Here is a 23,796-nt window from a genome sequence, read left to right on the forward strand (position 1 = left end):
AAACGTAGATATTTTGCTTCGGTTATGAACCAAAAGGTTTAGGGTTTAAGATTTAAAGTTTATGAACCGAAGCTTAAACATTTATATTAGACTTCAGTTCTAGAAGAAACCAAAGCATGAAATTGTAATTAAATAATGAAAAAGAAAGGATTAGACATTGGTTTTTTTAATAACGGAAGCATATTCCATTCTGATTTTAAAAATAATTTAATTTTAAGGAGATATTAAGTTTCAGTTGTCTATATAACAAAATTCTAAAACGCTTAAACTTAAGTTATTTTTAAAATCAAAAAGGAATTAGGCTTCAGTTTATTACTAGAACCGAGGTCTCAGACTTTATTCAATGTCGTTCACGCAACAAGCAGTGAGGAGGTGCCTGGGACTCTCACCGCGTGTCTCAACCGACGACTCTCCATTTTATTAGGGATTTTTTCTAGAATGCCCTTATCACGATCTAGCCCCTTATCTATATCATGTCTAATACCCCTCTATGCTTCAATTTTGGTAATAACTAAAGCTTGATGTAGATGTTTCTTTAATATTTTTTTTTTGTTTTTGTTTCTACTGACATATCAAACTTAGAAAAAATCTATATACAACAATATATAATTGAAAATTTATATAATTGCACTTTAAATAATTTACAAGTAAATGTTTCACATACTATTGTACATTTCTATTATAAATCTTGCATAAGCTTTCCCTACATATTGTATGGACTTCTCGTGCTTTGGTGTAGGATTCTTGAATCTCTACATAAAAGACAATAATTTCAATTAGTATATAAAAAGACAAAGTTGCAAAGTATTTGATTCAATGTTGTTCCTGCATGGCCAAACTGTACTCTATCAAGCCTCCAAAGTTCAAACTGACATTCGATCTCCAATCCGGATATTCTTTACTTCTAGCGATCCTCGTCTGGAGCGTAGAGGTGCCTATAAAAAACACTTAGATGCTTAAGTTAGCAATGATGCTGTCAGAGAATCTCAAATAATTTCGTGGTATATTAATTGTGTAATGAATGCCTTGAGTAACATGTTATCTATACTATTTTACTTGTGGGCCCCACTAGAATGGGCCTTTCTGGCCCAATATATATACTTTTATGTTATTTTGAATTTTCTTTTCTTTTTATTTCTTGGGTTTGCCTGAGTATATGAGGGAGGGTACATAAAAAAATTTGTTCACTCAGCATTACCAATGTATTATTCAGTATGTAACTTACCTAACATTATCTATGGATTTTTTCGTATGTAACTTACATACGAATTATTCTGTACGTAACTCGTCAAGAATTACATACGAAATAATCCGTATGCAATTTTCTACGGATTTTATTATCTACAAATAATTTCGTATATAACGTTACATACGAATTTTTTTTCCGTATGTAAGATTATTGGCGATCCTCTTACATACAATTTTTTTTTCGTATGTAATTCATGGATAACATCCAGTTACATATGGATTTTACATAATACATACAAATTTTGTTAATAAAAAAAATGATTTTGTTGTAGTGGTCTTTTTATATAGAAGTTGATTGGACTTTATCTTTTGCATTGTTAAAATATTTTATAAGTTGATATGATATCTTTCAAATAATTAACATATTTTATTAGTTTTAAAAACATGTGGAAGATAGATTGATATTATCTGATTAATTATCTAAAAATACCTAAATAATTATCAACAACTAAATCTTGCCTAAAATTTCAATTCAACCCCTGCATGTCTGAGCAACTTTCTAATTTTGACCAACTTTGACCAATTGACTGTGCAATGGGGGAATGCCACTTGGCATTCCCTCTCCTTCCCAAAATTAGGGTTTTGCGGCATTCTTCACTCTAATAAGGCAATGTGGTGCAGCTCGCAGCTTTGTTGATGAAGATGGTGGCAGCGTGATGGAGATGTGATAATGAGCAAGAGCAATGATCTACTTGAAGAACTTGAAGGACCTATGACAAGGAATAGAGCAAGGAAAGCAAAGGAAGCTCTTCAACAAGTGTTGTCCATATTATTTGAATACAAGCCCAAGTTTCAAGGTGAAAAGACCAAGGTTGTGAATTGCATCATGGCCTAAATGGAGAAGGGCTAATGCACCACTTTTATGCATTTTTTTAAGTTATTATTTTGTTTAAATAATGGCCCAATCTTTTATAAGATTGGCTGATGAAATTATGTTTTGGATTTATCAATTAATGGACTTTAGTTTTTTTTTTCAAGTTGTAAAAATGGTCCAATTGGCAACTTAGTCATCAGCCTTTAGGAGACCAAGAGAATGCACAACTAAATGCTTTTGGGTGACTTTTAGGTTGCCACAATTTTAGTTACAATCATCCATTAAGTAGTGGGATCATTATTAGTTTAAGTGAGATGTAATTGCAATTAATGAGTCTTTTATAATTCTGATGGTTAAAGCTTCTATATAAGTTGAATCATTTTTATAAATAAAAGACAAGTTGAGTTTTATTCAAAAATATTAGAGTTTTATCTCTTCTATCTTAGTGAGAGTGATTCTCCTATGTTCTTGAATGATTCAAGAACCCTTGGCTATATCAAAGGACTTTCTCATCCTTTCTATGTTGCCTCCTTTTGAAAGAGTGATTATTTCCTTCCACCTTTCATATTTACCTATTGTTCTTTCTTCTTCACCCAAATTCATAAAACCCAATTCTACCCAAATTTATCTTGTGGTCATAATTCTCGTTCAACTCACCGAAAATTAGTTATTCTTAAGCCTAAATTAAAGTTCAAAACATGAACTTTCACGTCGTTTTGGAATCATCTCAATTAGAGTTCTACAACTTGAGATATCAATGTTTCTAAACTACTGCCCAAACTTGAATTTCAGACACTTTCCAATTCACCTTTTCAGTAATTTTCCAAGTTTCCTACAAGGTTCTTATTGGTATTCTAAGCTTCACTTTAAGGGCTTGAACGTAAAATTGGTAACATCCTTCCTTCTTTTTTATTTTACCATTGTATTGAAAGTGATAAAAAAATAAAAAAATTGGGCCGATTGATTCATATTTTTGACAATATATATATATTGTTCTTGTTACCTTGATCTGTTTGTTAATCATGGTAGAAAGGTTGATGAAGCAACAACAAGATGAGTTTCATGATAGGTTGGATCAACAAGAGAATAGAACCCCACCAAGAGGAAGAGAAGGATGACCAAATAGGATTGAAGGGAGAATAAAAGGAGTAAAGTTGAATGTGCCACCTTTCAAGAGGAGGAGCAATCCTGAAGCTAACTTGGAGTGGGAGCTCAAAATTGAACATGTATTTTCTTGCAATAATTATAGTGAAGAGCAAAAGGTAAGGCTTGCAGCAACTGAATTTTCTGATTATGCTTTAATTTGGTGGAACAAGTTGTAGAGAGAGAGGATTAAAGATGACGAGCTTATATGGTGGACACTTGGAATGAAATGAAATAGGTCATGAGGAAGCGATATGTACCTTCTAGCTTCCATAGGGACTTAAAATTAAAACTACAAAGACTTTCTCAAGGAAGCAAGGGTGTGGAGGAGTATTATAAGGAGATGGAGATTCTTATCATCCAAGCCAAAGTTGAAGAAGATCTTGAGGTAACTATGACATGTTTCCTTAATGGATTGAGATATTAGAGATGTTGTTTATTTGCAGGAGTTTGTGGAGATGAAGGATCTTTTGCATAAGTTCATACAAGTAGAACAACAAATTAAAGCAAAGAGTACAACAAGAAAGAGTTTTACCAACTTCTTGAATTGAAATGGAAAAATAGATAGAACTCCAGTTACTTCGGAAATGGTAAGATCTTTGGTGCAAGAACGCAAGAGGAGGGGTTGATCCGTATCATCTTGACTTGGTTTTGATTTCTCTATTTTTTAAGAAAATTGAGTCTAGTTCTTCTCCTACCCGTATCGAATAGAACATGCTTAGACAAATCTTCTTCATGGAAAACCTGCTTTATTTAGATCAGGAAACTCATATGGTTTTATGAAATCATGTGCTATTTCTCGAATCCGTGGTCAATCCTATTTCCGATAGGCAGCCACACGAAAATACCTCCTCTCATACACAAACTTTACTCTCTTATTAAGCCTTCACCCTAGTAATAATCCAAGCATGAAAAGGACTATTTAACACTAATAAAGGTTTGAACTCACATCCACCCAATTATCAAGCTTATGCACAACCATCAAGCCTATAGATGTTTCTTGACATATCATGCACATATATACTCATAACATCATGCCACACGTTCATATATTCGCCCACAGTAAATTAAATAATTAAAAAATCACATTAATGGCATACGCAGGACCCAAGTCATCTCCATAACACTTCACACACTCAACCACTTAAGCTACCATTGTTCTTTTGTCATAATTCTCCACATTAATTACTTTATAGATTTCTTCCCTCACATTTATTAAATATATATTTATTTGTTTACTTAATTTTCCCGGGTCTTACAGGAAACACATAGAAGCACAAGAATAACCAAAACTTGGTGGTGGATCTCCCTAGCCAACCAAAACACGTTCTCCAATGCTTCAAAACTAAGTGACTTGCTCCAAGATTTAAAGATCTTCACTCACAAGTTGCACATTGTGTAATCCAGAGAGAGTTTTTCAAATTGGTTTCACTATGTCGCAACCGACATCGTGACGAGACAACAAACAAAAAAGAAGCAGATTTAAAAAGATATTTTGGAGTCGTCACCATAGTTTATTATGGAAAACTATAGAAAACCATAAAGATAAGACAAGTCTGCAAAAAATTGAATTTGGGTTCGGGAGTCGGTTATGCATAAGGAAGGTGTTAGCACCTTACCGCACCTGTTCGAATGCGGTACCTTTAATTAAATATGCAAAGTTGATATGGTTTTCAAAATGTTAATTTTCACCAAAAATAATGAGACAATAATACTAAAAAGAAACAAAAATGTTTATTTTTTTTTGTTTTTGGAGCCTGAAAAGGATTTATCTTGGTCTTACGTATTCTCATTTAAAATGAGAAATCAAGGTTACATAGTTCTTTAAAAGATATTTGGAAAACTATTTAGAAAATGATTTGATTTTTTTGGAGGTGAACCTAACAAGGGCTGACCTTGTTCCTACGTATCTCACAATGGAGAATCAAGGATCACGTAGTTCTTAATGATTGTTTGTTAGAAAGTGTTAATGTTTTTAATTTTTGAAATTTAATATATTTTTGGTATTTTTGAATTACTTGAAAATAGGTGTCACATGACGCGAACAGCCAAACAAACACAAAAAATTGAAAGAGAAAACTATTTTTGATATTTTTGAAAATGAGTGTCACATGGTGCAAGCGATCAGACACAATAAAGTGAAAGAGAACATTTTTCATTTTTTAGATTTTTTTTTCTATTTTTGTAATTGTTATAATTTTCAAATATTGTTGTTTAGAAAAAATTAAAAAGATGGGATTTAACTAAGAATAAAAGTGGAAACAAAAATATGAGAGTGCATGAGTAACATGTGAGGTGCATGAAGTAAATCAAGTGTATATATTAAAAGTGGGAGTGCAAAAGGTAAAATAAAAAACAAGCCCAAAATAGAAACAAAACACAAAAAAGGGGGTAAGGTTTAACATTGGGAGGTGCGTAGTGTAAAGCAAAACAAATATAAAATCAAATGGAAAAATGAATAAACAAGGGTGCGGAGTAAACATGGAAACAGGCCCAACTGAAATATAAAGGAGTGATCCAGAGAGAGGGGTGCTCGGAGTAAAAACTTGGCCAGACCCACTTTGCTTTTGCTCCTCAAACCCTAAGAGCTCTCCATTCATCTTCTCCCCTTCACCTATCTTTTAGAACTTAGGGACACTTACCTTGATGATGAAACCTAATGCACCAATCACCTTCTTCCTTTTCCAGCTTCCTCTTCAGTGATTTCTCACCCTCTACCCTGAAAGATCCCATCTAGCTTCTTCGTTTATCTCCTGTCTATGTTCTTTTTCTCATGATACCCCAATTGAAGTATGATTCTTTTTTTTAAGACCATGTGAACGGGGGAAACTAAATTGGCGGTTCCTTCCTCCATTACTTCCTGCCACCTTATTGTTTTTTCAATCATCCCTTTTGTTATTTTGTACACCAATGTTTAACTCAATAGATTGGTGCATGGGAGGCAGTCACCAAATAAGGAAAAGGTAGAGACTCTTGAAAGAGAAGTGGTGGTAGCGTCTGCAGTAGCATCAATTTTTCCATTCATTTCGATAATCAGTTTCACCCTTTTTTCATTATTTTTCATATATTTTTTAAATTAAATAAAAATAAAAATAGAATAAGGTAAAATAAAATAAACAAAATTAAAATATAATACAACCAAAATACAATTGACTAAAATAAAATAAGGTAAACTAAAAAATAATAAAATAAACGAAAATGAAACATAATAATAAAAATAAATAAAATAACAACAACAAAAAATAGAATAATTAAAAATAACAAAAAATAAAAAAATAAATACCAAACCTCTTTTATTAATTTTTTTCCTTTTTTTTTTCAAGTTAAATTTATACCTTATTATTCTTATTATTTTTTTTCGTTGCTACTCGGACGAAATTAGGTGTTGACGCAATATTTTTTTGTTTGTACAATCTGTTGATTGCAGTTCACTTAAGTGAGATCAGCTGATTGCATAACAATTTAACCGATTGAATACATTCATACCAGATTTATATGCAACAAGTCCTTTAACATGTTAAAAATCTTTTTTAATAGATTGAAAAGAACATACACAAGATAAAAGACATATACTATATGTTATACAATCTACAAATTGAGTCCAAACTTCAAGCTTTGTGATCTTCACATCAATTTCAAATTCAATACATCCTAAGCTTGATCAACAACGAGTTACTTCAATTCTTCATTAAGTCTTCATCAATCACACATGATCACATGCACTAGCTTTATCAAATCCATGCACTAAGGTCACTTGTGCTAGCAAGAACCATCGGGAAAATGGGACTTAAGCCACTTGGAAACAAACAAGTGATGGTAACCCAACCTTTGTGATTTGATATCCCATTAATAAGGTTCATATGGCTAAAAATAAGGCACTTGTTAGTTTTAATAACACTAAATTTATTTTAAATCAATTATGTTTATTCCTATGGTGTATGTGAAAGTGCTAGATACTACATTATTGAGAGATTAAACTTTGTAATTAAAATCCTTTAGATGTAAGAATTTTAGTTTAAACAAAAGTGCTTAGGGACTTTCATATCCCTTATGGTTGGTGTATGACTTGCAACATGTGTAACATCTCGTCCGGATATTACGAATTTACTTAATAAAATAAGATAATAATATTAAATGTTCATTTATTAAGCTCTATTTTCCAAAACATGGGAAATATAAAATTTTTATTACATCTGAAGTTAACTCAAATCCATAAAATTTAAAACTCAATTATAATGTCTACGAGTAGAAATATGAAATATTACAAATTCTTTAAAAAGTCATAAAATATAAAACTCTGAGAAAGTCCTCTCCCAACTAGCCCCGCTCCGGCTCTATGCCTCACCAGATCCACCTGCAATATCGACTGCTCCCGTGTACTGCGTACACGATCATCGCCAAACACAAACAGATAGGGTGAGCTAACAGAATAAAATATATGCATCAATTTATATAACAAAATACACACAATCCAAGGATCCTCATCCTTGATCTCATATCACACGACCACCACCATGTAATCCATGTTCTACTTCTTTGGTTGATAATCTCAAGCTATCGTTACTGTCCAACCTACAAGCCACCACTTGTAGAACACATGCAGGAACACTCGCTATTCTGAGCCACAACTCAAAGAATGCTCGTGTTACCCTCTATCTTGAGCCACAACTCCAGGAATACTCCAACATCTGACCCTTGAGATATCGCCCAAAGCCTTGTAGACCACGCACATCCAAAGCAAGCAAAACACAACGTCTGCTTCATCAAAAATTTCCTGGCGTTGCACACGAGTCGCCAGGCTCAAAAGGCTTCCAGACTGCTTGGCGGGGGACACGTGCCGCCAAGCGCCAAGTGCCTCTAAGGTCACTGTTTCCACAAGTATCGCCTGGCGAGACAACCCTTATCGTCAGACGCAACACGCTTCAATTCTCTACTGGTTTTGTAGCCATCGCTTAGCGGTCAAACACCACTGCCAGGCGCTACACCAGTACTTGTGCAGTACTAGTTTTTCATATCCCAAAACAAGTAAGAACAAACCATTCACATTTCTTATATATATATATATATATATATATATATATATATATATATATATATATATATATATATATATATATATATATATATATATATATATATATATATATATATATATATATATATATATTCCCCCTTTTAAACCATGCTAGCTTTCAATTCTAACTTATGCATAACAAATGCTCAAACAAATATAAGCAGCAACATTCTAACAAATTAAGCACATAATCCTATGCACTAATGCAATTAATATTGAAACACATGCCTTCATCAATAACCAATTCTCCACATGTGAAAAACCCAAAGGAACATTCAAATTGATATATACTTACCTCATAACCCATTCATGCTTCATTATAAGATACTTGGAATTATCAAGAGCTTATTCATGTATTTTAAAGACTCCAAAATCAGCAATCTTGAGTAACGTATATCTCTAAATGCTAACATCCAAATCAAATCTCCACCGTTCAAAGTGAAGAACTACATGTTATGGACCACTTGTCAAAATTTCAACTAAATCGGACAGTTAACGAATCCGGAAATGCAATTTTACGAAAACTGCGCAAACTAGAAAAAAATGGTGGCGCCTAATGCCCACAAGTGGGGAAGGTGGCGCCTGGCGGGACTATATTACCGCCGGGCTGTTCCTGTTCCGCGAAAAGTACAAAAAACAACGTTTTTCGTGAATTAGAGTGCCACACATCACTGGTATGGCTCCTGGCGGCCAATTGGGTCCCGTCAGGCGGTTCTTGCTGTTCCAAGAACCCAGAAATCTCCTCAACGCCTGCGAACCTTGTCCAACTCCTACAATTTTGATTCCACTCGATTTATGCTCCAATAGGCTGCCTTTACGTGTTTATATTCACTATTTCTTCATAGGACTCCTCCATATACGAAATTCCACTAACCTTACCACTTAATCTAGTGCCACTATGAAATCCCCATTTCATCAACCCTAAAATTCACATTCATACAATTTTATCCCCATCGAACCTTCAATTTTATATACTTCAGCGAATTCGGGCTTCCAATCATTTCCAGACAGTTAGCACTACCTTTTCTCCCGAATAGAATCAACCCAAAAACCCCAAAACACTAAAATCGAGCCAAATTAACTCACGTCGCCTGGCGGGTGTTCATCACCGCCAGGCAATTCATCAAAAACCCAGAAAACTGGGTTGCTATTTTTGTGTCGACTGGCGGCACAGTGCTCACCGCCAGGAGGTTCCTTAAAGGAACCCAGAAAACAGGAAGAACAACATGTGTCGCCTGGCGGTAGTCCATCACCCGCCAGGCGGTTTCTGAAAAAATTCCCAGAAACACGAAATTCAACAAGGATAGATATTGATCATGCAATAACATACTATACGACATACGTTTAATCATTAAGCAATTAAAAGTAATGTCAAATCAATGCACAACCATTCAACCAATTCATGTTTTTTTGATAATTCTTATAATTCTAAGATTTTATTATCACTCAACATGATCATGCATAATTATGAAAAATAATTATAAATTAAATAGCACATATAGGACTTGAACCCAAGTCCTCTCATAACAACCAAGTACTCTCAACAGTTGAGCTAATACTTTTCCACATCATACATGTCAGAATTAAATGCCATAAAGGCTCCCACTAATCGTATTTATTAATTTATTAATTATTTAATTACTTCAATTTCACGGGTCTTACAGCATGCACTTAATGAAATCCCCTATATGATGGTTGAGTGTGGCCACTTGTATGAGATCTTGATATGATTTCTATAGCACTCATGAATACTAGGCACGTGCATGGCCTAATAAGCACAATATAACGATAAAAACAAGAATTGTGATGGTGTATTGTGATTGATAAACCGCTAACACACACTAAGTGTTTTGGTTCATATATCTTATTATACCAACTACATGTGTTTTAAGTTTCTCAATCTATGATTAGTTCATATAACATGTAATACTAGCTATAATGCATTACATCCTATGTGAGACTAAGGATTTTCTTCTTTTGTTCTTTCTATCTCTTCCTTTTTCATTATGTGGAGGATTGTTGTAAAAACAAAGTTTATATAATATTGCAAAAAGAATTTCTTAGCATTATAGTTTGTTTTTGATTGCTTGAATTGAAGCCCACCTTTTCTGCCATGACTCCTTCATTATTTGGCAACAATTAATTGCAAAATCCAGCTGCACAATTGCATTTCCTCTTTTGCAAGTATAGTGGGTGAGTTGTCAGTTCCGCGGCTCATGGAGGAACGTTGGCGTAGGAGGTTGGGTTTTCTCAACCCATCACTAGTGTAGAATCGCGTTTTTACATCGCCTTATGGAGGAGCGTTGTCAGTTCTGCATTATTGTGGAACCAAAGCCTATAAAGACGCAGTGGCATTTTTGAATTTTTTTGCCTCGGGTCCCAATCCAACCGAAGCCTATAAGGGCTTTTATGCTTCAGTTATCACTCAACTGAGGCCTATAACGCCTCAAAGTTCCCCAAATTTTCAAAATTGCCACTAATAGCAGAGGCTTTGGCCTCGGGTGGAATAGAACCAAGGCCTATTCCACTATATGCCTCAGTTATTAATTGAACTGAGGCCATATTCCATTTTCAGGGTTCCAAATTCACGAACCCATCACTATTCATCTTCGTCCCAAACTTGAAGTTGTTGTTTCTCTTCGCGCGAACTCCACCACACTCTATCGCACCATTGCGCCACCGTCCACCACAACCACCACTGTGCTCCGATGAAGGTTGTCATTACTCTGTGCCACTTTGTTGTGGCGTTGTGGCTATACGTCAAAGGTGCATGAAGGTGGGTTTGTTCCAGCGAGTTCGTGTTCATGGCGGATTGCTGCCGCAATGGTCTGATGCGGTTGCTCTGATGAAGGTTCGAAGGTGCTGCTATGGAGATGGTTCAGAGGTGCAGAGTTCGTGTTCGTGACGGAGAAGAACTCGCATTTTTTTGTTCGTGGTGCAGAGGTGGTTCAGGCGCGATCTAGATCGCTCCTGCGTTAAAGATGGAGGCAGCGTAGTGATCTCTCGCGATTAGGGTTTCGAACGGTGGTGAGGTTCACTACGGTGGAGTTCGCGACGAGGTAATGGTGGTGAGGGTCGCTGCTGTGAACGGTAGTGAGGTTCGCTGCGGCGAACGGTAGTGAGGTTCGCTGCAATGAATCTCTAAAAATTTAGAGACTCTATGGCCTCAGTTTCCAGGATAACCGAAACATAAACGTGGATCTATGGCTTCGAGTTACACCCGAGGCCAAAAGGTGAAGGCTTTTGGCCTCGTCCCTATATGCTTTGGTTCAGGAACCGGTGCAGAACATAAAAACAACTGCTGCCAAAAGCCCTTCATGCACTGGTGCATTTTAACCTATAAATAGGTATTTTAGTGCTATCCAAAAGGTAAAAAAAGATTCACAACTCCTTGCTCAAACTCTCTTCTTTTCTTATCATTCTATGATCTTGGGTTTATTTTTCTACTCTATAAAAAGAGTTCTTGTTAGTTCTGAGTGTTGGGAAGATCTCAAAGAAAAACAAATCACCAAGTGCGAAAGCAAAACCCAGATCAAATCTTCTCTGAATAAATAATATGCAAAATAATAAAATGCATAAAATAGAGAAGGGAGAAACCGACAAACACCAAAACTTTTAACGTGGAAAATCCTCAATATGGAGGAAAAACCCACAGGATCTTGTGCAGTAAGAACTTCCACTAATAAAAGTTAATGGGTACACCACCACAAATTCTTTTGGAGATTCCAAGGATAAACGGATCATTATTATCTTCATCAACAAGGTGAGGTGGATAACAAACCCCAATGGATACTTTAAATAAACAATAGAGTGAACCCCAATATATGAGAAGAGGAATGAAATCTTTTCTCCAAGGTAGCTTTTCTGCACAGACTTGCACAGGATAAATCGGTTGCTCTTTTCTTCTTCTTCACTATCTCTAATGGCTTCTCACCAGAGACACTCACAACTTCTTTCTCTATGTCTCACTCTATTTTTTTCTCTTCTCAAACCTGATGCAAGGGTTGCATATTTAAATTATATAATGAGTCGGGAGCCCATAAAAAGTACATCCTTTTATTTTTCTTAATTAAATCATTATAGACTCAATAAATTGGTTACCCACCGAGTATCTAAAAATATTCAAGAAGTACACCATGAATAGATCTTTCATTCGCCATAAAATTTATTTATTGTGTTTTCGTCATATTTTTCTAACAATTGCTACATATTCGGCAAGACTTTTTGTGGTTAGATTACAATGAACGTGAAAAGGTTGGAGAATACTAACGGAGTAGCCGACTTCCAGTTGTTTTATCACAAAGGGACCACCTTTGCAATGTGGTCAACTTCTTCTTGTCATTTGTCAGTTATATATAATATATATATATATATATATATATATATATTGGATTTTTTTTTCTGTTACATATTATTATTTTAAACAATTTAAAACTCAACAAAGTGTGATAAAATTTAGTCTGTATATATATTTTTAGGCATAAGGTTGGTCATAAATGGTAGTTAGATTGGGACAGAAGTACACATTATTATGAGTTCTGTCCATTGAATAAAATAAAAAGGGTGTGCTTATGCTGTAAGGTGGGGCTACAAGTGGCAAGCTGGATACAGTCCAAGGATGTCATGATAAGGTCACCAATAAAAAAGTTGGTAATGCCATACATCAGCTTCATATTCAAAAAGTTGCCTAAACTCTAGGCGTGAAAAATTGGTGGGGCCAATGAGAACTGAAACAGGACCATGATGTAGGATTTTTATTATTTACAATATTCTTATCTTATTTTTTTATCACACTCTTTGAGGGAGGATTGGGACCAATTCCATCAAAAGTGGAGTGTGGAATAATATGTGACCACTGCAATAGGTACGCTTTTTGTTTTAGTTTCTCGGATATTGGTGAACTGAATCCGATTGATATGTAAACAAAGTACACTAACTTTATGTTTTTACAAGGATTGTTACCTTATATAACCCAAGGTTTTGTTTCTGTTTCATTCAAAACAAGGAGAAAGGCGAAGGAGAAGCTTCCTATAGGGTAAACAATGAGGCTACCAAGTTCAACCATCATCCAACTTCTCCTCCAAATTCTTCTTGTGTGTCTACTGCAGAGACCCAGCTTTGCAGTGAAAAAGGTGAGGCCTGGCAATTTGCAATCTTGAATGAAGATAAAAGAAAAACAGTTGAAAAGATAAAATCCTAGGTTGTGCTCTAATCTCTGCGCCATTTCAATTGTAGTCATATGTGGTGTACTTGGGAGCTCACTCACACGGCCCAGCATTATCTTCATCTTTCGTTGACTTCAATCAAGTCACACAGTCCCACTATGAGTTTCTGGAATCTTACTTGGGAAGGTTTGAAAAAGCTACAATTACAGCATCTTATTGGTACAAATTTGCACCAATTGAAATGTTTGAGTTTGCATTTTTGTAGTCATAATACAGCCAAGGACTCCATCTTTTACTCATACACAAGACACATCAATGGTTTTGCTGCAACTTTGGAAGAAGAAGTAGCTGCCGAGATAGCAAGTAAGAATCATATATCCTCCTTTTTTTTCCTATTCTCTGTGTTCCCTTTCTCTCTTTACGAGCCTACCCTTCTTCTCCAAACTTGCTTGTAGAGCACCCCAAAGTGTTATCAGTTTTTAAGAACAGTGGGAGAAAGCTACACACCACTCGTTCATGGGAATTCATGGGGCTAGAGCATAAAGGGATCATCCCATCTACCTCAATCTGGAAGAAAGCCAGATTTGGTGAAGGAGTCATAATTGGAAACCTGGATACAGGTAAGTTTCCTGATTTATGTGCTTAAAACTTGTTATTCTTTTCAAACTGGTCAACAACAGCTTCCAACTAATTGGGTTTCATTATTATTACTATTCTTCTTCTTATTATAATGTTTTTATCTAGATCGTTGACTACTACACTCACGTGATCTGTTTCTAAACTTCGATCATTTCAAAAACGTTAATATATTATTAATTTGAATCTTGTAGTCAATAGCTTGTACACTACTTCTTTTCTAAGTACACTTACAATATTTTCTAATTTATACATTACACCGATTTCCCATATTAGAAATGTTATCAATAACCTGATCATGTTCCAAACTTTTTGTGGTTATATTACTTCAGCACCAAAAAAATTGGTAAGGGCATACTTCAGCTTCAATTCAAAATGTTGGCCAACCTGTGGGTGGGGGCAATGAGAATTAAAACAAGACCTGATGATAGCTTTAAGGGGCATTTGGATGAGATTGAAAAGGATAGATTGTAGAAGTAGAATCTTCTTTTATGCTTATCTTATTTTGATCACACTCTTTCCAATCTTTTGCTCCCACCACATACTTTTAGGTGTTTGGCCTGAATCAAATAGCTTTAGTGAAGAAGGATTGGGACCAATTCCATCAAAGTGGAGAGGAATCTGTGACAATGGAGTTGATCATACTTTTCGATGCAACAGGTACTATTTTCGTTTGAGTTTCTTCGATATTCTTTGAGTAATCCAAATCATTCATCGAGTAAAAATAAAAAAGATAAATATAATGTAAAAATAAAAATCTATTATCTTAAAATTTTGGAATAAAAATAGTATTAATTGTGAGTTGAGTTTCTGTCCATGTTCTCGATGATCTCTTTGAAAAATCTATTATGATTAGCTATTTCTTGAATTCCTCCCACCTTTTATCTTTGGGCACTCTTATTTAATTGGCATTCAATGAAAAGGTTTAAGTGCATTCATTTGAATTGTGCATTTTTTGACTTACTAGTTTTCGTTTTCTTATTATTTTGTATCATTTTTAGACTTACGAGAATGAAATTAAATGAAAGATATGTGCCGCAAAAACTCACCGCCCAATTGATTTCTGTCGTGGCTCAATCTTTCAAAGTTGACCACATATTGTTTTCATAAATTTAAAAATTATTTCTTAATAAAATATATTTATAATTTATCAATTTCTAAAAAAAAGTATTATTCGTTGATTATGCTAATTTAAAAAGATTTTAACCAAACAAGTGGACCGAAATTGAGCATTTAAGGAGATGTGCTGATTGAATGAAAACTTTTTTGAATAGTAAGAATCAATATTCTTGCCATTTAACGTAAGAGAATTCTTAAAACTCAACTTGGATTCTTATGTCTGTAGAACTAATTAATTATAATAAGTTCTTGCATAATAAAAATTAAGACTAATTATTTAAAATGTGCGTCTTAAATTAAAAGTAAAGTCTAAATGAAGTAAATGCTATAAATTTATAATTTGCCTAAGTATAACTATGTTATTATGTTGAGAATAATCGAAGTATGAGTGTAAATTATTTATGGGATAAAATAACAAAGTTAAATATTATATAAAAAAAAAATTCATAAACTTATTATTATATGTTGTGTGTGAATGAAACAATTTAAGAGAGTTAATTTATTTATTTAAAGAATTTGAATTTCTTTGAAGTAAAATAACTTGTTTTGATGAAGAAATTAAAAAGAAATTGAAATTGAGGAATTTTAAGAAGGTAATTCAAATAACTAAAATAATAAAATTTAAAATTCACTAAAAAAAGAGAAAGAAATTGAAATTTCACACATTGTGGGATTCCTCATTGGTCAAGATAAAAAGAGGTCGGGCTCGACTCGACCAACAATCGACTAAGACAAACTCGGGTGAACTCGATCAAATTTTGTTTGGTGCCAACTTGGTTGAAATTTGATTCGGACTGACTTGCCTGAATTCATACAAATTTCAGTTAGGGCGAACTCGACGAAGTTTGACTAAATATTTGGCTACGGCTAACTCAAACGAATTTGGTTGGAGACAACTTGATCGAAATTTGGTCAGAACCTAGTACGACCAAATTTTGGTCGCGACCGACTTGACCTAATTCAGTCGGTGCTGTCGGAATTTAACCAGGGCTGAATCTATCAAATTTGGTCCAATTTGGCAGAGTTGGTCCCGATTGAAATTCAATTGGATCGACCTCGTACGAAATTGGGTTGAATTCGACCGAGTTGACTCCGAATAAAATTCTGCCAAATTCAATGAAGTTGTCCCCGACAAAAATTTGGTCAAATAAAACCAAAGTTGAACTTAGCTGAAACTATGTTGAATTATGTCGAGTCTGATATGTTCGAAATTTGGCCAAGTTGACCCTGGCCAAATAGTGGTCAACTTCGATAGAGTCAACCTTGGCTGATTTTGACCGAATTGACCTCGATCAAAATTTTTGTCATATTTAACCTAGTTGGCCAAGAGAGAAATTTGGACAAATTTGGTTGAGTTGACCCTGACCGAAATTTTACAAAAATTTGGTCGAGTTGGCACCAACTGAAATTTGGCAAAATTTCGCCGACCAAAATTCGGCCCAAGTGGTGCCCTCCAAAAATTGGCTGAATTGATCCTAGCCAAAATTTGGCAAAACTTAGCTAAATAAGCCCCAACCAAAATTTTGTCGAGTCAACTCTGGCTGAAATTCGGCAGAGTCGACCCAGTCGAATTGGACTGAGTCATCCCCGACCAAAATTGGCTGAATGCAGCAGAGTTGGCCCTAGCCGAAATTTGGCGAAATTTAATCGAGTTGGATCCATCAGAATTTCAACCAAATTTGGCTGAGTCAACCTCGATCAAATTTGGCTGACTCGTCCCTAGTCAAATTCAACCAAGTCGACCTTGACCTATATTTGGCCAAATTGAACTGAGTTTATGTCGGCAAAAAATTTGTCGAATTTAGTTGAGTCGACCCAAATGAAATTTGATTGAATTTAAATATTTTAAATTGACTAATATATTTTTTAAATTTAATTTCAAATTTTTATATATTAAAATAAATATTGTTAAAATGAAAGTTTATCTCATAAGAGAAATTCAATTATTTTATCCAAACAAGAAATTGAAATGTAAGATATTTCAATTACTTTATCCAAACAAATTATTTAAAAAATGAAGAGAATTCAATTGTAGCAAATTCAAATGCATTGCATTTCAATTTCTTAGAATTGTTGAAACGCTTCATCCAAACAAAGGGATAAGGTTTTTGGTTGGTGTCAATTCCTTAATGGGTTAGGCTCATATCACATTTATGTAATCTCATCGTAATGAACCCTATCGAAAAACCCTAAGATGTGACAACACCTGCAGCGGTAGCAATCTTTTTTCCTTTAATAACTTCACGCTTAGTTAAGAGCTAGTCGAAAGGTGTGGGCTCTTTATCAGAACTAAGGGCCTCTTTGGCATCTCCCCCCGAGTAGAGGAGGCAACTTTCGAAGCCTGGGCATTCCTGATTTGCTTAAGTCATTGGGCTAACTCTTTTCTAGATATCAACATTTAAGCTTTTGTGGAAAACACTTAGTTAGAAATAAAAATAAAAGTATTTGAGATAAGAACAAGTAAGGATTTATACCAATGTAAAATTTTAATCTACTCGTCCATATTCAAGGCATAATAATTCCTTAGTCTAAAAAAGGTGTCCAATCGTTCTAGCATGGGGCAATGTTCCTGCTCGGGTATTTCAAGGTCTTCCACCTATTGAGCACCTTAAAGATGGGGTTTCCTAGTCTGATATAAAGGGAAGCCCTCTGATAGGGTTAGATTGTGAGGGGGTGCTTGAATATTTAGAAAAGCACACTTAATCCTTTGTAGGAAAATTTGAATAATCTTAATAAACCTCTACCAATAACATTACTTATAGAAGCCCACATTTGCTGAGGATAACTCTTAAACTTAAAGAAATAAAGAAACATATTTGAGGTGGGAGCTATTCCAAAATGGTTGCACAAAATATGGAAGGAACGAATGAAGGTCCAACTGTTACAATAAAGTTAAGCCAGAGCAACATTCAAATAGTTAATACTTCTTTTTCAAAGGAACTTAGGATACCTCCAATAGTGAGTCTTTATGCCTTTACACACACTAAAAACATACTCTTTAGAATTTCTCCTTGGAATTCTCAAATCACAACATCTCTCCTATTCGAAATCACACATTAAATTCACACTTGTTATCAAACACCATCTCATACACGCTCATTCTCCTGATTCATGCTTTAGAATTAAAGGTATTAATTCATCCATAACTCACAGAAACTAAATACTCTATTGTAGTAGTTCTCGCTCAAGCCAAAAGGTCTCGTCCAAGCGACATATGTTCTCTCGTCTAAGCGGGTCATTCTCACTTGAGCGAGGCTCAAAACAGAGAGCAGATAAAAACTCTACGAGTTCTTGTTCAGGCGAGACTTCTCTCGCTCAAGCAATAAGTTCTCGCTTGGGTGACAACTTACGCAAAGGAGGAAAATGTTCAGCCTGAACGGAGGATTCTGCAATTGCCTCAAGTGTTTATGCTAAATCAAGAAGAGAGGAAAAAGGAAGCGTTTAGATGATGAACAAGAGCTCAAGCTATTAGAGAGTGACGAGGAACTGAGAGGAGAAATTGGAAACGAAGGAAAGTGAGAGTGTTTTGGGAATGAAACTGACTTGTGTTTTATAAAGAAAATTAAAGTTTTACTTAACTTAATTCATAAATTTTTATTATACATATACAAAATTTAAAAAATTGGGGCCACAACATCTCCGACATCCAAAGATATGAGCTGAATCATATGAATTTAGATCTTATATTTATTTCATGAATCATTAAAATTTATTAGAATTCATGTATCGGTCTAACGTATTATCTATTTTTTTTTATTATTTTAAAAGGTTTGTCACCAAAGTTAATAACTTTTAATAAAATTTTAATAAAATTTTAAGTTTTTTATAAATATGAGTATATTTGATTGAGTTGGTATTAAATTTTTTTATTAGATAGTTATAATTTTTTTTATATTTTTAATTAAATTTTGTCGTTAATTGGACTGTTAGTTTAATCCTTTATCTTATTTTTTTATCTTTACATGTTAAAAAGATACGAGGTTTTGTAATTAATAAAACAAGATTATAAAGTAAAACAATAAATAATTTTTATTTATTTAATATGATATTATATTAGTCTTGAGATCTCACTTCTCTGAATATATATATTAAAGATAAAGAAGTGTTTTGAATTAAACGCACTAAGTTGAAGATGTTGAATGCGTATCCAGGAAGCTAATCGGTGCAAGGTATTTCAACAAGGGCTACGCCTCGGCAGCGGGCCCACTGGACTCCTCCTTTGAATCCCCACGCGACAAGGAAGGCCATGGCTCCCACACCCTCTCTACAGCTGCCGGCAACGCTGTCCCTGGAGTTAGCGTCTTCGGCCAGGGCTTCGGAACAGCCAAGGGCGGCGCGCCCAAAGCCCGCGTGGCGGCCTACAAGGTCTGCTGGCCCCCCGTCGCCGGTGACGAGTGCTTCGACGCTGATATCTTGGCCGCATTTGACGAGGCCATCCACGACGGTGTCGATGTGCTATCAGTGTCGCTCGGTGGCTCAGCCTCCAGCCTGCTGAATGACAGCGTGGCGATTGGATCATTCCATGCAGCCAAGCAAGGAATTGTGGTGGTTTGCTCCGCCGGAAATAGTGGGCCTGCGGATGCCACTGTAGAAAATCTTGCACCCTGGCATCTTACGGTTGCCGCCAGCACCATGGATAGAGAATTCCCAGCTTATGTTGTCCTCGGTGACGATATCACCTTCAAGGTTTTCTCCTTTTCCCACTACTATTTTTAACAATGCTACAAGGTTTTCGAGTTATCTATAAGGATTATTTGGATAGCATTGTTAGATAAGCTTTGATAAATGCTTCTTTTAGTTGGTATAGGGATTATTGCGCCTTTACCTGAGATTTTAGATTTGTGAGAATGAAATAGAAATGGTTCAAGGTAAAATTAGTATTTCAAAAAAATGAAAGTACTAAAATATATAAGTTTTTTAATTAGAAATTCAAAATATACAAGTTTTTATTTTGGGACCACTAAAATCGTATTTAAAATTTTAATAAACTTTCAAAAACTTATGTCACTTATTAATATACAGTGACAAATGTTGAGTAGAGTAAAAGAATGGAAAATTTGAATCAGTGAATCATCAGAAATAATATATCAAATTTGATGGACTAAAAATAATTATCTTATTAGTTTTATATACAAAGTATAACTGATATTAGAATTTATTATTTTGATGAGTGTCGTTTTCACCGATAAGATTTTTTAAAAAGAAAAACAAGGTGAAAATAACTACATAAAAATCAATGAATGAAAAAAGATTTTAGATTCATTAAAATTAAAGTAGAAGAATGGGAAAGGTTAAATTTTATTTTCGCTATATTTGTTGTTCAGAATTTGTAATTTGGATGAAGTAAAATAGAAATAACAAGATTAAAGATCTAATTGGTAACTTGACCTCGCTTTTTTCTATGACTCATTCTTTCTCTTATTGTTCAATTTTATTTTGTGGTGGATCTACTTTTTATTTTCAATTTTTAACTTTCATTGAACGAAACAAAGTGTGAAAGTTTAAAGTGTTAACTAATATTGCAACTAGTTAACAAGAAATCATTCTCTTACAAAAAAACAAAACTAACAAGAAATAATTTTAAATAGACTTTTTAAAATAATAAATTCATAATTTTGTTAAACATTATATGTAACTGGATAATGCAGCTTAAATAAATTTTATTAATTCTTCTTAAGTTAAGGGGTGACATAATTATCATTAAATTTAATTTAAGGTTCAACAATAAATCACGATTTATCATTTTTTTAATCTCCTTGAATTTGATAAATTTTCTTTGGTTTTCAACATACCATGAAAGTCATTATTTTAAATTGTTGGTGTTGCAAAATGTAGCGATTTGGGAATTTGTGAATAATGTTGTTTGGTTGATTTGAAGGGTGAAAGCTTATCAGCTGCAAGATTGGAACAAAAGTTGTACCCAATTATTAAAGCTACAGATGGTAAATTGGGCAGTGCAAGAACAGAAGATGCGTAAGTATAAAACGTCTGAAACTCATTATTGGCATGAGTGGTTGAAAATCAGCACTTACACTTGACATGCATGTAGCGTGCTGTGCCAGAATGGGACCTTGGATCCCAAGAAGGTGAGGGGAAAGATCGTGGTATGTCTCCGAGGGATAAATGCGAGAGTGGACAAAGGAGAGCAAGCTTTACTAGCTGGTGCCGTGGGAATGGTCCTTGCTAATGACAGGGCCAGTGGCAATGAAATTATAGCTGATCCTCATGTCCTTCCTGCTTCTCATATCAATTTCACTGATGGTACTTCTGTCTTCAATTACATCAACTCAACAAAGTAAGATCCCATTCTAATTTTTCTTCACCAATTACATCAATTCAACATGTAAACAATAATCTATTGCTAGGTTCCCAGTGGCGTATATTACACATCCAAAGACTCAATTGGGTACTAAGCCAGCACCGTCTATGGCTGCTTTCTCATCAAAAGGGCCCAATATTGTCGTGCCAGAGATCCTAAAGGTGCCATTACTCACCAACTATAATTTTCCTTCAAATTTGTTGTCATGCCTTAGATCTATAACTATCTAGCAACTCTACTTTGTCCTAATATTCAGCCTGATGTCACTGCACCGGGAGTGTCAGTTATAGCAGCCTATACTGAAGCCCAAGGACCAACCAATCAAGTGTTTGATAAGCGTCGGATTCCTTATAATTCACTCTCAGGAACATCAATGTCGTGTCCTCATGTTTCAGCCATTGTGGCACTGTTGAGAGCCTCCTATCCTTCCTGGAGTCCAGCTGCTATTAAATCAGCAATCATGACCACAGGTGAGTCAAGGTTTCTCACAATTCAATCCTTTATCTTCAAACCAATCTACCATAAATCTCTTTAGAAAAATTAGGCACTGTTAGTTGATAAGAACTGTGATTTCATCTCAATAATTAACTGATTGTCGACCTTTAATAGATACCTTTATTACATGAATTATCGAAATAATTAATCTTCATTCTGATTTGTAAAACAGAGGTTGTCACGAGCAAACAGTGAAACAAAACATTTATGAAACTGCATCTAAACTTTGTCTTAAAATATGTTAGAAATACGCAAGTTGGATTAGTTAGAGGTAAATATAGCTGCTAACAAGTTGATAATTTGTCCTCTGCTACTTTCAGCCACAACACTCGATAATGAAGTGGAGCCTCTGCTGAATGCTACTGATGGCATGTCAACACCATTCGGTTACGGGGCAGGACATGTTCAACCAAACATAGCAATGGATCCGGGATTAGTTTATGACACAACAATTGGTGATTACCTAAACTTCTTATGTGCTTTAGGATACAACGAGACACAAATCTCGGTATTCACAGAAGGTTCGTCATATGTGTGCCGCAAGAAATTTAGTCTCCTCAACCTGAATTATCCCTCAATCACAGTTCCAAATCTCTCTGACTCAGTGACAGTTACGAGGACATTGAAAAATGTTGGTTCTCCAAGGACATACATTGCTCACGTTCAAAACCCGAACGGAATCACTGTTTCTGTGAAGCCAAGCATCTTAAAGTTCAGAAATGTTGGTGAAGAAAAACGCTTTAAAGTAACCTTTAAGATCATGAAAGGAAAGGCTACGAATAACTACGTGTTTGGAAAACTGATATGGTCTGATGGCATCCATTATGTCAGGAGTCCAATAGTTGTGAAGGCCCTCACAAGTAGAAATTGAAGAAGTTGATTGGTAGAGTTTTCCAAATTGTATTATATATCTTCTAAATTTGTCCTTATTGTGATCTCTTACCATTGATAAAGAAACCCGCAAGTGGCTTTGTTTGATCATATAATTTACTAGCTGTACTTTTAGTACGATTCCAAGGAGAAATAAAACATAATTCGTCATCTCCCAGTTATAAAATCTTGGAAGTTTCTTACTCTAATCATATTTCAACATTACACCATTTTAAGCTTTAGGCCACATTTATATGTTAACGGTTAAAAAATCATTACATAAAATATAAAGAAGCAACGGTCTTCGGTTATTGTTTATCTAAGAATTTTATTTTTCTCCGAACCAGAAATATAGTACAAACACTGCCTATTTTATTTAAAGCAACAATTATTAAATTGTTGACACATATACACCACATTGATGGCTCGTTCTCCAAGCAAGGTGGGGCCAAGCATGGTGGAATTTCTTCCAATTGCATTTTCCTTACAAAATCTCTTCCAACCGCATGACAGATAACATTCAAATGAACTCCTTCCTGTCTAACGAATTTTGCAGTTCCAATATTGTGATTGACCATTTGTTAGCACGTAAGTTTTTCTCCCCTTCACCAAGCATTCTTTTACAAACTTCGCATCCATATACTACATTGAAACAAAATGTGTTAAAACAACATAAATATAAACTAAAATTATAAACACATAACTATAAATATGAACCATACCAAAGAAAATGATTGAACATCATAAGAACTTAATATTTTCTCATAATCACCAAAACCAGCTTGAACTTGGCTGTTGCAAGCATTGCCCAAATCTCTCTTATAATCTATTTCAACTCCTTCGGCTGAGAAGATCCTGTGAACAAAGATATAGTTTCCTACATAATTTAAATGTAGGAAACAAGGAGAAATGA

General features: G+C 34.7%; 1 protein-coding gene across 2 annotated transcripts; it reads left to right on the forward strand.

Annotated features, from left to right (window-relative positions):
• The first annotated feature begins 13,103 nt into the window (after positions 1-13,103).
• Positions 13,104-23,061, forward strand: AIR3 (Subtilisin-like serine endopeptidase family protein). Of its 2 annotated transcripts, XM_028059710.2 has the most exons (12): positions 13,104-13,143; positions 13,285-13,411; positions 13,515-13,630; positions 13,710-13,807; positions 13,900-14,064; positions 14,632-14,740; positions 19,351-19,885; positions 21,078-21,172; positions 21,249-21,494; positions 21,565-21,679; positions 21,775-21,988; positions 22,334-23,061. In XM_028059710.2, the coding sequence occupies exons 2-12, from the start codon at positions 13,322-13,324 to the stop codon at positions 22,882-22,884; spliced, it is 2,334 nt and encodes a 777-aa protein (XP_027915511.2). In that variant the 5' UTR covers positions 13,104-13,143; positions 13,285-13,321; the 3' UTR covers positions 22,885-23,061. The 2 variants fall into 2 exon arrangements, with proteins under 2 accessions (XP_027915511.2, XP_027915510.2); XM_028059709.2 differs by lacking the exon at positions 13,104-13,143 and having other exon boundaries at positions 13,201-13,411.
• The last annotated feature ends 735 nt before the right edge of the window (positions 23,062-23,796 follow it).

This window comes from Vigna unguiculata, chromosome 3 (assembly GCF_037176805.1).
Source record: "Vigna unguiculata cultivar grain cowpea cultivar isolate G323 ecotype 2 chromosome 3, ASM3717680v1, whole genome shotgun sequence".
In the NCBI taxonomy this organism is placed as follows: Eukaryota; Viridiplantae; Streptophyta; class Magnoliopsida; order Fabales; family Fabaceae; genus Vigna; species Vigna unguiculata.